General features: G+C 21.5%; 1 protein-coding gene across 1 annotated transcript; it reads right to left on the bottom strand.

Annotated features, from left to right (window-relative positions):
* Positions 1-13,651: 13,651 nt before the first annotated feature.
* Positions 13,652-18,758, bottom strand: LOC105366705 (regulation of nuclear pre-mRNA domain-containing protein 2). Its single transcript, XM_011505237.1, has 10 exons — positions 18,564-18,758; positions 18,049-18,256; positions 17,338-17,930; positions 16,878-17,186; positions 16,741-16,803; positions 16,044-16,593; positions 15,684-15,954; positions 15,428-15,607; positions 14,801-15,035; positions 13,652-13,912 (listed from the first exon to the last, which is right to left on the bottom strand). The coding sequence occupies exons 1-10, from the start codon at positions 18,612-18,614 to the stop codon at positions 13,652-13,654; spliced, it is 2,721 nt and encodes a 906-aa protein (XP_011503539.1). The 5' UTR covers positions 18,615-18,758.
* Between the last annotated feature and the right edge of the window lie 240 nt (positions 18,759-18,998).

Raw genomic sequence — 18,998 nt, 5'->3', positions numbered from 1 at the left:
TTTTAAATTAATTCAACACGCGCATGCGTTGAAATGAATATATACACAAGCGTAAATTATGTATATATATATATATATTTATATAAAACATTATTTTATATATGAGCTAAACTAGGAATTCCTAAAAAATATACATTCTTTAATGTACTGAAAGATGTTAATTTAAATTTATCTATATACATTGACATAACATTTCATAAATCATATCAAAATACACTATAATGAAGAAGAATATACAGAAGAAAAATAATATAAGAAAAAAATATAAAAATCTTCCTATTAAAATATTGTATAAATATCTTAATATTTTATTTTTAATATAATACAATTTCAATTATATAATAATATTTCATTTATCAAATAGTTGAACATATTTCATATTCCTTAATCAACAAATTTATTTCATGTACACTTCTATACATTATATAGATTATATATATATATATATATATATATATATATATATATATTATATTAAAATAATTGTTATATTTATTAGAAAGATATCTTAACTTTTTGTTATATTTTATATTTCTTGTGTATTGAACAATGAAATATTTTTTGAACAATTATCTTTTTTAAAAGAATATATATCGTTATTCATATGAACATTATTATTATCAATATTATTATTTATAAACAAAAACTAAATTAAATACGATTTTATCTTAGGAAATGTCTCTCAAATGATATAATCAACATTAATACAACTAATTTTATTATATCGATAAAAAATGACTACCTATTCATTATAAAGTGTTTATTATTTTAGGCTTTTATAGATCTCTGCTTAGATAACAAGTGATGAATTTATAATTAAAAGCATATTTATTTATTTTATTATAATTGAATCATATTTTTATAGGTTTAGTAAATAGTATGAGGCTAAATAATGATATATAGAACATAGATAAATCTTTCTGATTTAATTGAAGTATGTTATAATCTAAATTTATTATAATTGAAACATAATAAAATTATGAATAAGATTAAAAACTTCGTTTCTTATAATAATTATAAGAAATATTTTCATATTTATTGTTTTCTTCTTTTAAATTTAATAATCAATAAATTTTTAATATTTTGTATATTTTAAATAATATTCAAATTATTATACTTTTCATCTTTTTTATACAGTGTGGTGTTTCATAAATAAGTGCACAACGAAAGATCGCTGTTGATTAGTATTAAATATAATGTCTAATTATAAATGAAGATAAGACATAACAATTAAAAGAAAGTAGGGAAAATTAAATGAATAGAAGAAATACAAATATTTTTAATGAAGAGGATATGCAGATATGCGAATATTCATTGGAAGTCAAGAGTCAGATGTTAAAAAAACGCCAAATTGCTAAAGTGCCGGCACATTCTCTATGTATTATTACTTTTACTTTTTTTTGTAGATGAAAATAAAATTTGTATATGTTTATTTTCAAAACAAACATATTTAAAATCATATATTTTGATTTTATTATTCCGTTATGATACAACATAAATAATAATAATTTGTTGTAATGACAAACTTTCATCGTTTAAACTTCAACTTTTACATCGTTATTTTACAATTTACATTTGTATTTTATGTAAATCTATCATGGATTTAGCAACTAATTTATATAAATAATTCAAAATTTATTGATAGCAAATATAATCTTCAATTTCAACTTTTTCATTTCAAATGCTTTGGAAAATTAATACGTTTATATTGTTAATTTTAAAACTTATAACTTATATAATATTAATTATATAATATAAGAAATAATAATTTTAATTTTATACTAATATTATAAATCCTTAAAACTAAACAATAAAAATATGAATAATTACTTTATAAATACTTTTATTAAATAAACGAGAATTCATTTACGTGCTTTATAATTGCTCTAGAAATTAATTATATTTTTAAAATAAGAATGTGTATTTATCAATAATAAAGTGCCTTAATTATTTATAATTTATAAAGATGTATTCAATTTTTATTAATAACAAAACAAAAGAAGAAGGACAAAATCAACAAAATCATGTTGTAAAATTATGTAGCATACGATATTATGTTGTTAGTTCATATTTCATTACTTTTATATGAAACATAAATTATAGCAATATGTAATATTTATCTCTAGTATTTATTAAAGTATTAATTTTCTACTTATATTTTGTGATATTTTACACAGAATTTTCATTATTTCATTAGTAATATTATAATAAATTTATATTATTTTGCTTATAAGATCAACTACAATAGTTTAATTTTTAAACAAAATGTTAAATAAATAAATATTTTTAATGATTTTTATTTTAATTTTCTATTTTTTATAAGCAAGTTAATTAAAAATAAATGCTTAGTTTTTTATTTATGAATACAATTTTTTCAATAGAAAACATCAGAACTACAAATGCAAAGTACTATGCAAATATTAATGAAAATTTCATTGGAGCATATTGTAATAATTTGCATAAATTATATTTTTTATCTTAGAAATCTATAAATTTTATTAACTTATAATTTAAATTTTATACATTTGAATTAAATTTCAAAATATATATTAATTATAACATACAGTATTAGTAATTATACTAAAAACTATGTGAGATACATTAAATAAATTTTAATAAGGGTAAGAAGGTTTCAAAACATTGTTTTGCATTATATATAAGTCAATTTTTCCTAAGGCTCTACTATTTTTCGTATCATTTCAAAAAATTAAACAAATCATACTGGCCTTATCATAATCATTGCAATATTTTCATATTTCTCTGTAAATATCAACTTAACTGGAATAATATATTATATTCGAAGTTTACTATATTGACAGTATTTAGTGCCCTCATAAAATCATCAGTTTTTTTACATAACCATGAAATATTAAACATAAAATTTTTTCTTTATGTAAATTATTTTATTCCTTTATACAACTATAAAATCAACTTATGATAATTAGAAGTATATAAATTTTATGCAAAACATTATTTATTATTTTCACTATTTCGTATGCTTTTTCTTTATATACATAATAACTAATTAAATTCTTCAGACTCTATCATAAATATCAATATATTCAGAATTCAGTATGATCTCAGAAGCTTCAATTTCTTCTCGATAAATTATAATTTTAAAATTTAAACATTTCTAAAATAATACTCGATGATTTGAATTTTATTTTAATTTTAACTATTTTTAATTTTGATTAAATAAAAATAAAATATTCCAATAATACTGTAAACATTTATTTATTCATATTTTATTGAGTAAGACAATACTTTTAAATAAACTCAAGAATATTACAGAAAAAATATCTATAAAGTAAATCGTGTAATCTTTCATTTAAATGAATTAATATAAATTAATTTAATTAGAAGCTATAAAATATGTATATTTATGATTAAATAATAAACTTAATAATATTATTGAGTTTTGAATAATATTATTAATTTGACTAAAAATACCACTTATAAATATTCAATTTTATAAATATGATTACTAATGCGATTAAACTGATTTATTATATCTTATAGATTTCACAAAAAGTACGATATATATTTTTGTTAATATGCAAACATATGTACTAGTGACAATACGATTATCAGGGATGAAAATATATTAATATACATGTAACAAATGAAATGTAATATATTAATTAATTTTTCTATTTATATATGCATATAATAACGTATGTTTTTTGCATATTATTTATATTCCAAATTCTCACAAATTTTAAATAATATAAAAATTCAATGGTTATCAAAGTTCAAAAAATAAAAATATAAATTCAAAATAGAACCAAATATAAATAATGTATTGTTATTGCAAAAAAAGGTGGTTTGTCAAGATAGGGATTTTCCATATTTATTTCATTTGAATTTGCCTATTGACCACAGTAATCCTGCCTTATATCAATACAAGTACAATCATTTCATCGTAAACACTATATTAATAATACAAGTCTTGCTTTTGTCTTGTGTTGGCATTCACGCAACATTTTTGCTTTGATGTAAGGATAAATATGAATGCGTTCGAAAGGGAGAATATTTGTGCATACTCATCTATATATATAATAATGAAAGGGAATTCGTGTATGTACGTATATATATATATATATATATATATATATATATGTAACTACGTACATACACGAATTCCCTTTCATTATTATATATATAGATGAGTATGCACAAATATTGACCATAAGCTATTTGCGATTCAATCCATAAAGAGCATGCGCGTGTTGTTTGCATCGAAGAGAGGTCTTTTGTGGTCTTTATATTATAAGACACAGCAAGTACAAAGATTAAGTAAAATTTTTAATCTACCGCAATCCAGAACTCATCAACTCTCTTAAAATAATATTTAATACGCTACTTAGAACTTAGTACTTTTCTACTTTTTTCTATTATTACATCTCTCTCTCTCTCTCTCTCTCTCTCTCTCTCTCCCTCTGTGGAAGCACATATTTTGAATAGTTCTTCCACAAATGCAACATTCAGCGCACCCTTCTATACTTTCGTATTCACGTTCATCATAGTATTTCCTCACGGTCTCAAGGGTATATCATTCAGTGCACTATTCCATTTTTTCTGAAAACCTCGATTAGATACACATTTATATCTTTATAAATCACTGATCATGAAAAAATCATTGCAGATAATAAAGATAAGCAAGCAAATCTAATTGATAAATTATGCATTACAGATTGTAATAAAATACATAAATTATAGTAATTTTATATTTTTGTAATGGCAACATTTATTTTATAATTATATTTATGACCAAGTTATAACTATTGTAAATATCCTAATTTTTAATTACAAGATTATTTTTTTCGTTAAGAATATGGTATTTTTATTGTTTAATCCCTAATTTCGCATGAAATCTTGGTCCAAATTCAAACTGTAGGCAGAGATAGTAAATAAAAAACCGAGACAATATTAAATATCATCTTTGTTCAAGATACGGAATTTAAAAGAAATACCATATAAGAATATAAGCGACTTATTTATAAATTAACAATTTATTATATTAATATTAATTTATTATATTTATTATATTAATACTAATAAATAATATTAATATTAATAAAATCCCTATTCAGTTAAGTACAACGGATTACTTCCAATATATGATAAACTCATAATTATAATTAAGACAAAAAATTTAAGTCATTCAAAATATATTAGATATTTTTAAAATTTGAATTTATTGCTTATATTTTAATATATTGCAAAAATATTATCAAACGTATTCATGGAGGTTATTTTTTTTAATAAATAATAATTCATTAATAAAATTTCTACAAATTTATTCTATAAATTTTTCATTGTATTTCTAATATACAAACTGAAAAAATAATTTATATCAAGAATTTGGATAATATTCTCGATTTATACAGCAGAACTTATGAACTACTGAAGTTAAAATTAACAAATTAAATTAAATGAATTAATGAAATAAAAAAAATGAACTTAATTAAAAAAAATATATAATAAAATAATAATAAAACGAACTGTTTGTACGTAAATAATAATTGAATTCAGACTGCAATATAAGATTATATATTAAATATATAACATCAATATTTGTATTTATGCACTATTTAATGTAACTGAGTGTCAAATTAAATATACGAATATTAAAAATGTTATTGTTATATAATAAGAAAGTAAATTGTAACAAATATTTTACTACAAATTTCCAAAATAATATCCATCAAAACTTTAATAAGTATTTGCATATTAAGAAAACTTATCGAAAAATTTTAAAACATTGTTGTTTTATATTATTTAATTTTCTAAGTTCATATAATTGGAATATATCAAGTTTTTTATTTTCTAGAGATAGGTTGTGTTCAAACTAGTGACAATTAAACTAAATTAATATTGTAAATTAACTTTATTTTTTAATTTTAAATAATTAATTTCAAATTAAATGAAATAATTAAAGTATTTATCACAATAATTTTTTTATTATGAATTATAAAAAAACTTTCAACATACACAGTATGTATCGATAAGTTATTTTTACATTTACGTACATATTTATATTTATACATTATTTGTTAAAATTATAAATATTTTATATTGTTTTCACTAAAGATATATAAATAATAAATTGATACACAAAAACATGAGCAACTATAATCACTAAATATATACATACTTTAAACATATACAGTGGCTTCCATCTTAAAAACTACCAAATGCAAATTCAAATCGACACGAATTGCATATACATAAAAATGAGCCCGAGAAACATCTTTTTATAAAAAGTACTAAACTATAAATGTATTCTAATAATTTTATATTACAAACTAAATTTCAAGTACTTTTTAAAAAAGAAAGTTTCAAATATTTTTCACACTTATATTGATATAATAAATAATTATGTAATGTTTATAAAATTTTGTCCTTAATAAGTTCTAATATTAATTTAAATAATCTAAGATTCAATTTTTTCGATTTTTTATCGAAAAATATTTCTATAATATTTATATTACTTAAGATTACACAGAATTAAAAATACAAATTATTTTAAATAAAATTTTGTAACCTTAATAACAATAGAATTTATCGACATTTCAAATAAAATTTTATGTAATTCATAAAACTAATAATTATTTTTAAACAAATTCTAAGATAATTTAAGTAATTATTATTTAAATATTATAATTTGAAATAATAATACTTTGAATGTATTTATTTTAAACAAATAATGTATACATTTTTTAATATAAATTATCTGTACAATAGAAATACTAGAAATCAATCTTAAAAACTAGAATATATAAATTGAAATATATTAAATGTTAAAGGTTGAAATAGTATATTTCTTAAAGTTAAATTAAAATAACTTATAATTTACAAACAACTCTTACGCAGATATTTTTAAATGTAAAAGGAAAAGAAATATTAAAATAAATTCATAAAATAGATAAATAAAAGTACAGATTATTTAAATTTTTAATAATATTGAATACAAAATTATTCATTTGAATTGACTATATACATGATTGAATGTGAGCTACTGCTATGAAATATGTAGAAAACCACGATTGTATATAGTTGATCATTTAGGCTTTAATCGTATAAATCTTTAAATGACGAACATATTTTTAATAAAAAAATGTTATTAACCATATCACTTTTGTATTTAATATAATTATTTAATAAGAAAATAAAATATATATAGTCTAATAACTAACTCAAAATTATTAAAAACAATTTAATAAAATATAAAACTATTCACTTAATATTTATTTAATATTAAAGCTACTTATGCTTCTCTTTCTAACGTAATATTTTATCAACACAATGCAAGTATAAAAATAGTTATATTATATATATATATATATATATATATATGTGTGTGTGTGTGTGTGTGTGTGTGATTTACGTCATAAAATTATATTCAATATAATTTTAATTATCAATAAAACAGTTTATACATAAAAATTAATTTAAAAAAATATTAATGGAAAATGCAAATTACAACACAATGTTCAACTACATAATACATATATATATATATATGTATATATGCATAGATGTGTGTTTGAAAGAAAGAGGGAAAAAGAGATGTAATTATGTAGACTACTTGTTCTATTTTTTTATTATATTTAAATTAAAAACTATCTATTTGATAATTAAAAGAGAATTAAAGTTTGTACTTTATACTATTTGTTACACTTATGATATGAAATAATTTGCACATTAAAATTTTGTTCATAAGATTAAAAAATATTATATATAATCCAATTAATAAATTATATTAAATAAAATATTTGATTTTAAAAAACTTTAAATTTAGATTTATTAATTATTTTTCGATTTTTTCAATCTTAACATGAAAACCGAAGGGTAGAATAAGTGTAATTAATTAAACTAAAATAGATTTATTTTAAAATGTTATGTCTTTAGAAATTGAACAGCATAATTGTTAAAAAATATAATTTCAAAATATTTATTTTACAGTAAAAATAAATTAGATTAAATCTGGTTAACATATAAACTTAGATGTAATATTTTTTGCAAATATAGCTTTCGATCTATCTGGATACAAATACATAGATATTTCTTAAATTTTATACATTCATTTAAAATATGAATTTTTCAGCTTTCATTTTCATACAAATTTTTTATTTTATGCATTATTCGTTTGTAATTAACAAAAAAACTGTTGCTTTGTAATAATTTTGTTTAAATGTATACTTTGCAAATCGACTCAATTATTGACGAAATAAATATACGCGATATAATAAAAATAATTTTAGTTTTAAAATTAATTACTAATTTTAAAGCACTACTCACCACTAATATTATTTTTTAAAAGTATTCCGATAATGGCTCATAATTTTAATTTAAAAAATATTTTTAAATTGATATATATTATGAAATGAATATATATATATATATATATATATATATATATATATATATGTATAAAATTTAAAATTTTAAATATATAAATGTATCGTTAAAAAATCTGCAAGCATCCTATTTTTGAACTCGATGTACGTATAATCCCCTACAATAAATTATCTAAATTAATTAAATCCTTTTATCTTTAATTTATATTTCAACTTTTATAATTAAATATTCCCTGAAATGTATGTTTATCAAATTATTACATATTATACTGAAAAGATTAATTTAACCTGTATTAATTTTCATTTAAAATAGCTATCAATTAAAAAATAAATTAAAAGAATTTCTTTTTCTTTAATAAGAACCGAAGATATTAAATGAAATATAGAAAGATCTTATATAAAAAAACATATATTTTTATTATAATTTTTGAATTTTTGAATTAATTATAACTTTTTAAGTTATTGCTTTTAAAATACTAGAAGCATTATTTAAGTAAAAATCATAGATAATAAATAAAAATTTTTTTTCTATTTTACTTTATTATAATTTAAATTTATTTTATTTTTTTTTATAAATTAATATCTTTTATTGAAAATTTTAATATCATTCTTAATTTTATCATCACATAATTAAATGAATTGAAAATTTTACACTTAAATCATGTTTAAATACAAATTATAATTTACAAGTATTAATTTTTTATAAAAATTTTAAAATTTAATAAGAATCATTAACGTAAATTTAATCTTCAAATTAAAATTGTGTTAATTCTGAATGTCTATAAAACTTAAATTTTATTTCAATTTTTAAATATAATAATTCTATTTATATGGACATATTTTTAAATAAATATCTTGTGTAATTAAAATTTTTATTTAAAATATTTATTTATGTAAATTTCCTTTAAAAGTAACATCAAAACTTTTTTTTTCATTTATTAAATATGCAACCTTAGTCGATAAAAGTTAGTATTAAATGTTTTGAATTTTAATAACTAAAATATTGATATAGTAAAGTATGATACTAGTTGGTAAAAGGAGGCATAATTTTAATGATAATGTAATAGTAATACTTAAAAATTTAATTAGCTATTAATCTTCAAAAACCTATTTTTTATCTAAGTAATAATTATTAATATTTAGAAAATCAACTTCATTGTATTTAAACTGACAATAAAAATATACAATTAAGACTAGATATAGCCCATTATATAATAATTCAGAAATGCTTAATCATTTAAATTTATATAAATTTTACAATAAATTTAATGTTTTTTATATGATCTAAATATAAAATATATATTTATATTTAAGTTAAATAATTGAATAAACTTTAATATTTCTAATAAACAAGTATTAGCAACATCAATTTTTGAAAATTGTTATAAATGTTCATTTATATAACATACGTTCATTATCTTTCGTTTTTTGAAAACAACCTAAAACTTTAAAATACTAATTGCTTAAATGTTTTAAAAATACCTCAAAACAACAATTACTATACATATTGAAAACATCATTAAAGTCTATTTAATAAATAATAAATTTGTTCCAATTGATTTACAAATAAAAATTTATTTTTTGCAATATGAGAAAATTAGTATTAATCAATATTTTTATGTATAAAAGTAGATTACTGAAATTCAATTATATCAATTAAATAATTAAGCCAAAAAGAGATTCAATTTAAAAAATTCAAATAAATAATATACTTTTAAGATCTTTTCCTCGGACTCAAAAATATGATTTCAATTTGTACTAAATTTCATTTTGTACCTTCACGTACGAAATGAATCACGTATATCACAGTCTGTACTGAAATCGCAGCACTTTATTATCCAATTATAAGTTATAAAATATATGAAGTTTATAAAATAAAAAATACACAGAGTAAATTTATCAAATCTAAATATACTTCGCACTTCACTTCATAAGTTACAAACATGCAATTTTTTTGAGAAATAAGCAAAAAAATGATAATATTTTAAAAATCATATATTTGATTGTACTAAATGATTGTTATTATTGAATGCTAATAAGAACCTTAATAAGAATTAATATTTTATTGAAGTAATTCCGTAAAACAAGATACCTTTTCATAAAATACAGAAAAGATTACTTCATTTGTGATGTACGAAATATAAAGGTTATTAAAAAATTTAAAGTACTTTAAACAATTGAATTTTACTTACGTCATTTTTCTATTTTCTATTTTACTGATTTTTCAATAAGCTATTTAAAATGCAATAAAAATATAAAAAAATATTTTTACCAGATTTTTTTACATTCAAGTGATTATACAAATAACTTTTTCATTTCAAATTAGTAAAATAATTGAATATTAAAAAAATTACATTTCAAAATGAATAATAATTTATATATAACCAATTCAATATTACTCCCTGTCGATTAAAAAATCAGACAATTAGAGGAATTATTATATTTTTATTGCATTTCAAAAATTAAATTCATTCGATACATATCTCGTCTAATGCATTTCAAATCAATAAGGAAGAAATGCATAAACATAAATCAAAACGTTAAACACTGTATTTTATTAATACATTGTTCAATTAAAAAAAAAAAGTTAAGACATTTTTGTATACTGTTATAAACATTCACTTGCTAAGAAGTGTAATGTTAGAACTAATGACTATAATGTTGACATCATCACTTAGGGTGCAAGCATTTTGAATAATCTTACGTTTATAAATGCTTCAAATGTATAAATAACATTTAAACACCATCTGGAGCACAAAAAAGATCTATTCAAAGTGCTACATATTTTTTGTCGATACTATTTATTTACAAAAAATGACTTCTTTTTTCTTTCTTAAGAACGCTACAAAGCATCAAATAAATGTATTTATTATCTCTCATTCTGCATTCTTTAAAATGAAATTTATATATTTTGCATGCATACCTATATTTCTGTTTCGTATTACTTGAACGAATTAAATGGTTGGTTTATAAATATACATTCTTACAAAGATTTTAATAAATGAAATTATAAATTAAATTTACAATATACCAAAAAATGAAATATCTATTTACATTTTTTTTATATTTGTGGTTCTGGATAATAAAAATGTTTTCCACATAAGAGATTGATTTCTGTTTAAAAAAAAATTACAATTTATTATGGTAAATGGAACAAAATTATTTTGAAATAATATTTTGAACTTCATAATTTTAAATGAGATATTTTAATTTAACATAAAGAAATTAAGTTAAAAATTTACAATTATGTGATAACCTATAAATTAAAATTGTCATATATTTTATATTATTTACGTAATGATTAATTGAAACATTTTATCAAACAGAAAACAATTTGATTTTCTTTAACAGTTCCAACAACGTGAAACAAAACTATCAAACATCGGTAAACAAAACTTTCTTATCAAAACGAATTTTTCAATTTATATAACAGTTTTCACAAAAGTCAAGTTATACTTGACTTCTTATTTTACTTTGCTCAAATCATCATCTGATATTCATTATCTTTTTTTTCGATATATACATATGGACGCGATGAGCACCTGTATGTACGTATACATATGTGTACATACATACTCTCTTGCGCACGCGACTGGCAATAAGATTGAATGCGGAAACGTGTGCATGAGAGTATAAAGTGCATGCACCCGTGTATGTGCATATGTAATACATATGCATAATCAAACATGGATGTGTATATATGTGTGTACATAGGTATGTATGTATTCACGTATTTATGATGTAAGGCATAAGATCTATGTACGCATGATGTATGTATATATATATATATGTGTGTGTGTGTGTGTGTGTGTGTGTGCGTGTGTGTATGTATGTATGTATGTATGTATGTATGTATGTATAATAGAGTAAATGTATACACAGCATAAATACCAAAAAATAAAAGTATGTACAAGAGAATGTTCAAAGGACTACATTATTTCATCCTCATAAATACGCAGTTAGTGATTTTTAAGCTCAGTCCTTGCAGCTTAACTCCGCAAAAGCAAAAAGTCCACTACCAGCTATTGCCTCCTCGACCTCTACCGCGAAAAACTGCTGTCCCACGGAAAATACAACCACGAGGTTTCATGCCGCGTGATGGTAATCCTGACGGTGGAAATCCACCCATCACCATTACTCGTCCTCCCGGACCACCGCGATCTATCCAAGGTGGCCGTGGTCCACTACCAGCACGAAACACTATACCACTGGCTCCTCCACCACCTCCTCGATTTCCTCCTCTCTGCATTGATGAAACTCTGGAACTATGTAATAAAATTTAAAAATTTTCTATTTATTAAAATTAGCAAGTTTCATTAATTTTATATTTTACTAATTAAAAAATAATTTAAAAAATAACATGTTTTAAAAATTGATAAATGCATTATTTGTAAAACATTTTAAAAAAATAAAAAACACAACTTACAATACACAGCTCTTACTTTCAAAAAATATTAATTTATTTCTATTTTTTAAATGCAAATAGCTATCAATATTTAAAACATAAAAATTCTGAAAAATATTATATATTATCAAATTTTTTTATTGATTAATTACTGAAGTTATTGTAACTTTCAGCATATGAGAAAAATGTATTCGTATTCTTAAATATGAGAAATTAAATTTTAGTCGATTTTAGGTTTTAAAATAAAGAAATAATATAAGATACCAGTATTTAAAAACATTTACATACATTATAAAAATCATTGATTTAATTGATTTACTAGCTGCAAAATTTATTAAACTATATATGAGTTTTGATAATCTTTACATAGCTAAAAACTTCATTAGAAATATACTTTGTATTTTTATTTTGTTACTGTTTTCAATAAGAAATTTTATTTAAATATAAGTCAAATAAAAATTCATCATTGAAATATTTGATTTAATGAAATAAATCTTTATTTAATAAACTATAAATTATGTAAATATAAAAATTACTAAGTTTATATTGTCTTAATATTAAATTATTTACAAAATATTTATACAATATTGATTTTCCAAATTAATAACAGATATATATTATATAAAATTATTACATTATTCATTTACTTATATCTATAAATTTTTATAATTATTTGATTTTTAACTTACGAGTATATATTCTAAATATTTGAAAATTTTGTTCATTAAATTTATTCAAAATTGTCTAATTTTTATATTTTATAGTAATCACCATACTTTAGACTTTCATTTTTATAATATAAAATAATTAATTGTAATGTTCTTAATTATATATGTTTTTCTTTAACAAAAGTCGAATTCAAATTACTATAATAAATTTGTAGTTACCTTCCATGTTGACTTTCGTAAAACTCGAAATCTTGTGGACCTTGATGAAAATCCTGCATAGGCTGACTTGATAAGTAATTCTGATTAGATCTGAAGTCTTGCTGATTATGATGAAAGGATTGATTACCTCGAAAGTCTACAGATTTATTATGCCGAAAATCAGACTGATGATACTGAGGCAATGGAGGAGGAGGAGGTGGTGGCCTTGTATCTACTCCGCGTAATTCTGATCCAAGACTTCCACCTCTTTGTGAACCCTTTTAAAAATATTAGTATTGAAACCAATACATCTTTTTATTAAATAAAGTTTGATTATTTTTTATTTTTAACTTCATAATTCAAATAATTTTTGACTCGATAAATAAATATAATGTAATAATAAGCTTTATTTAAATTTAAGTCATTTTCAAAAACATCATTTATAATTTTTTTTAAATTCAAAATTATGTAATTATATCTTTTATCAGTATCTTAATTGTGTACAAAAATTAATTAATGAAAATTACATTCTAATGAAATTTCAATAGTTGTTTTATATTCTCATGTTGCCTCTAATGTATTAAAATATCTTTAGTAGTTGATTCAAAGATAAATTAATTATAAAGAATATATATAAAAAATTAATTTATAGAGCTAAATAGTTTTAATTTGTGTATATATATATATATACATTTCACATATCTATTTTAAATCATAGCTATCTCTAAATTATTGAGCTATTTTAATATAAAAATAAATATGTAAGTAAAACAGAAATCCATTTATTTTCAGTATACAATTTTAATACAGTTTAAGTTTTACAGCATTTCTTATTCAGTTTCAATTCAAATTTTTATTAATAAACTGGAATATCCAATTAATTAAAAATCTACCGTTATATTTTATGAAAACTTAAATAAAATGATTTTTCAAGCAAATTAAAATTTCACAATTTAAAAAAAGCATATTAAGAAATAAATTGTAATTTAATATTGATATCTATTCTATAACAATATGAACATAACTTATACTTATTATGTTTCTTATATTCAAATATAAATTTATAATATTCCACGTTAAATTCACTACATTTTAAAATATTATAGAATTAAAATTAAAAGAGTTTATGTAATAGCTAAATTATTAAATAAACAATAAATTTGTACCATTGCGTTTATAGTACTCCCTCCAGTTGATAACAACCGCATATCCATGTCAGTAGCATGATGGTGTTGTGAACCAGGAGATTGAGTAGGAGCCATATTAGGTACTCGCATATCTCTATCCTGTGATCGTACATCCACTAATACTCTGCTTCCTTTTTGTTTATTTTCATTCTCTTCATCAGACATTTCCATGTCAACACTTTCAACAATATCTCCAGCTTGAACATTTGACCTCCTATATAACAAGTAATTTTCATAATTTTTACTATAAATAATCACCTAGTATTAATTATTAGCCTCGTTTTTGGATAAAGTATATATATATATATATATATATATATATATATATTTAATAATATTAATTGTGCATTCCCCACTTTAGAATATTGTTTCATTTTTTTTATAAACATTATTAATTTACTTCATCTTAAAGAATACCATAATATAGATAATGTTATATAAAAATAATTGAAATTTTAGTTAATTAACTTTCATTATTTTACTATTAATGATTTTATTAATAATTGCTATTAAAATAATTGCTGCTGTGAACAATAAAATAAGAACTTTTTCAAATTATTTAATTTATTCAAGGCAGTAAATTCATTATATTTAAATATTCATTACCTATAATCTTGATCTATGTTTGTCCATAAACTATTATTCAGTAGTGGAGTTGACGGCGCATCGTTACTGTTATTAGCTGGACTTCCTGTTAAACTAATAAGATTACGATGATCAACATCCGCTCCTTTTATAAGACGATGGGATAATTGCTTGTCTGTAGACATTGGTATCGGTAGAACCCTGAGAAATATATTTATTTTAAATTATTCCTATGTAATATTCATTATGAAATTGAAAATATATAACGAGTATAAACCTATGATCAATATCACCAATACTACTTAAAATTGGTTCTTGTGATTGGGAATCATTATATTCAACTGGCTCATTAAAACCTGCTTTTTCATACATAGGTGGAGATTCTGGGGTTTCTGATAAAATTTCATCTTTTATTCTGATATTTTCTGTCCAAGTTGAATCATTACCTATTTCCCATTGTTCATTGCTTGATTCATTCCACTGATTTTTTATTTTGTTGTCACTTATTGGCCAAATTGGATTTGTATCATTGATTACTGGAAAAACAACTAAAATCATACCGTTATATCGTATCGTCATATCGTATGTTATATCTTTATTTATAAGTTAACTATTATAATAAACAATTTATATCCACCTTTATCCTCCCATTTTACAGGTTCCTTTGGTATCTCATTTGCAAATGTCCATGTTGGAAATTTAGATGGTAATTTATTATAACAATTATTATCATCTAAAAACTCTATTGGTGGCATAGGAGGAGGTTGGAGAGGATTAACTGATGATGTGGATCCATCAAAAGAATTTACAGGCACAGCAGCATTAGTTTGACTATTTTCACTGGAATATGGTGATGGAGTATGAGATTCTCCATTCAAGTTTCTAGTTTGCAAAGGTGTACTATGACTAATTTGAACATGATTTATATTTCCTATTGGAGTTGTAGAAACATTTATTGTTCTTCCCATTAATGGAGTTGGCATTTGTCCTATAATAGGTCTATAATCATTGCACTGTATAGTATCAGACATACTATCTGCAACATCTAAACCAAGCCCAGGAATACCACATAAATCAGAAGTTGTATCTGAAGATGGAAGCACTGTTTTTAAAAAACTCGAAACTGGCTCATCATTGCTTGTTTCCACTATCGAAGGATGTATATCAATAACTTCACTTGATTTATTCTACAATAAAATAATGATAGATTTACATATTAAAAAAATTAATAATTTAATTGAATTTATTAAACATTTCATTAATCAATATTTCATCAGTTTCTATATTACAATAAAAATTTATGTATTTTAAAAAATATTGAATTAATCAGTTACCTCTAAAGAATCATATTGCTGACTATTACCAGATGTTACAGAACCATCGTTAAATATATTTCTCTATAATAAAGCAAATTTTATATTTAACAAATGTTCCAAAATTCACATTAATATTCAAAATTTATTAATCTTACAGGATCAAACTCTAAATTTCCTCCAATAAAAGATGGAAAATTATTGCTAAAATCTGTAGTTGTATTATTCAATGGTGCAGATATTGGACTATAATCTTGTCCATATGATCCATACATTGATGGAGGAGCAATATTTATTAAAGAAGATTGGTTAATTTGACTTTCATCTCCTGGAAGGTCAATATCACTATCAGGACTTGGTGATGGAGCATTTATATCTGGTGATGGAATTGGTGATGCCAACATTGGTAAAAGTTCATCCAATTTCTTTTTCAAATTTTTCACTCTACTACCGAAATTTCGATATGCCTGTAATTCACAAATATAAATTAAATATAACTACGCTTTTTTATTTTAATTTATTTAAAATTTTTCTAATAATGAATTATATAACGAATATAATTTTAATTTATATTTACATATTATTTGTATTTCAATTATCAAAATGCCTAATACTTACATTAACTACAATTTTTACTTCTCCTCTTTGTGTTTCATAAAATTGATCAGCTTGTTCAAGAAGCTCAAGTACTTGTTTTCTTTCTCTTATTTCTGCCTCAAGTGCTCGTACATAATTTTCAATATTTCTTGCAGCGTGATCAACTTCTTTTTCTGCATCTTCGACTCTCCTCCGATCTTTCAAAGATGAGCACAATTCCTCAGCATTGTCAATATCTACATTACTATCTCTTAGGTCTCTTAATCTGGCATCTGTTGCTTGTTCAAGTGTAGCACAAGATCTCATTGTAGAAATTAAAAGAGCAGCTTGAAATTCATCAGGCTGTTGAACAGACTGTGGTTCTACTTTTTTCTTAGGAGCTGCAGAAATAAGCCCTGACAAATCAGCAAGAAACTCCTCATCATAAACTTGTCTTTGATCCCAAATTTTAAAAATTCTTAAAATACGATGCTTCACTTTTTCATCTCTAACCATTGTTGTAGCCCGTTGTAATGTAGTGCCCCATGATTCCACAAATTCAAAATTTTTTCGTTTTGAGTACTGAATAACATCATTTGCTAAATAGAAAAGTGTAAGACGATGCTCCACTTTTACTAAAAAATAAAAATGTATTCTTTAAGCTAACACCTACATTATTAATATTTACAAAAATACAAAAATAAATCTATTTAATTTATTGATAAATAACATTGCATTAATTAATTTTTAAACCTTTTTTTAGAACTTGTAGCCAAGTAGCAACTATTTTTTTGTGATGTTGCCTTCTTTCCAAGCACCATGCTGAAAGACTTTGAATAGATTCTTGAGAATCTTTTAATGATTGTAATCTTCTTTCAAATTGCTCTGTATCAAAATCGTTCGAAACCATGGTTAAATATATAAATTTATTGTAGATCTTAAATCTTATAGACTCAAAAACCTAAAAGAAAAACACATTAGTAAATCATATAATTAATTAAATTTAATATACTAACATTTAAATTTAATTATTAATGTTTATGATCGTATTTAACGATTTAAACGTAACTTTTAAAAAAATTTCAAATTCATATTTGATACACAATTATAACCGCCTGTAAATAATCAAATGCATCAAAAGACCGTAAATAATTTAGCAGATAATAGCGCGAAGATGAAAGGCACGAATAAATTTCAGAATATTGTAATAAAGAGCAAAGTATATGGAAATCTTCTTTGAAAACAAAGTATTATATATCAAATCTAACCTTATTAATTTCACAGTAATCTATAGATACGAGAAAATTGTTTAGAAACATTTAATCGATCGTAACGAAATGACCTGTTCTTGTATATCTGACGGCCATTTTTTTGTTTACTCCAGTTCAGCGCCGCCCTCATGTATTGTACATTATTTGCAATTTTATTACACTTACTTAAATGTACGGCTTAAGTTATAATTTTGAAAACTGATAATGAAACTACCTAAAATAATTAATTAATAATTATATACAAAAATAAACTAATGATTGATAAATCTAAACACTCCCCAATTTAATGGAACAAATTAGTATTTAATGATTTAATTTTTTGAAATTTTAATAAATTGATTATTTTAAACATGAAGGTATGAAACTAAATAATGATCCTAGAACTCATTAAAGATATTCAGGAAACAAAACAAAACCTAAACACTGCAAAAC

The sequence above is a fragment of the Ceratosolen solmsi genome, unplaced genomic scaffold (assembly GCF_000503995.2).
Source record: "Ceratosolen solmsi marchali unplaced genomic scaffold, CerSol_1.0 scaffold93, whole genome shotgun sequence".
Taxonomy (NCBI): Eukaryota; Metazoa; Arthropoda; class Insecta; order Hymenoptera; family Agaonidae; genus Ceratosolen; species Ceratosolen solmsi.
The sequence above is the reverse complement of the archived record's forward strand: the minus strand, read 5'-3'. Positions and strand labels throughout refer to the sequence as shown.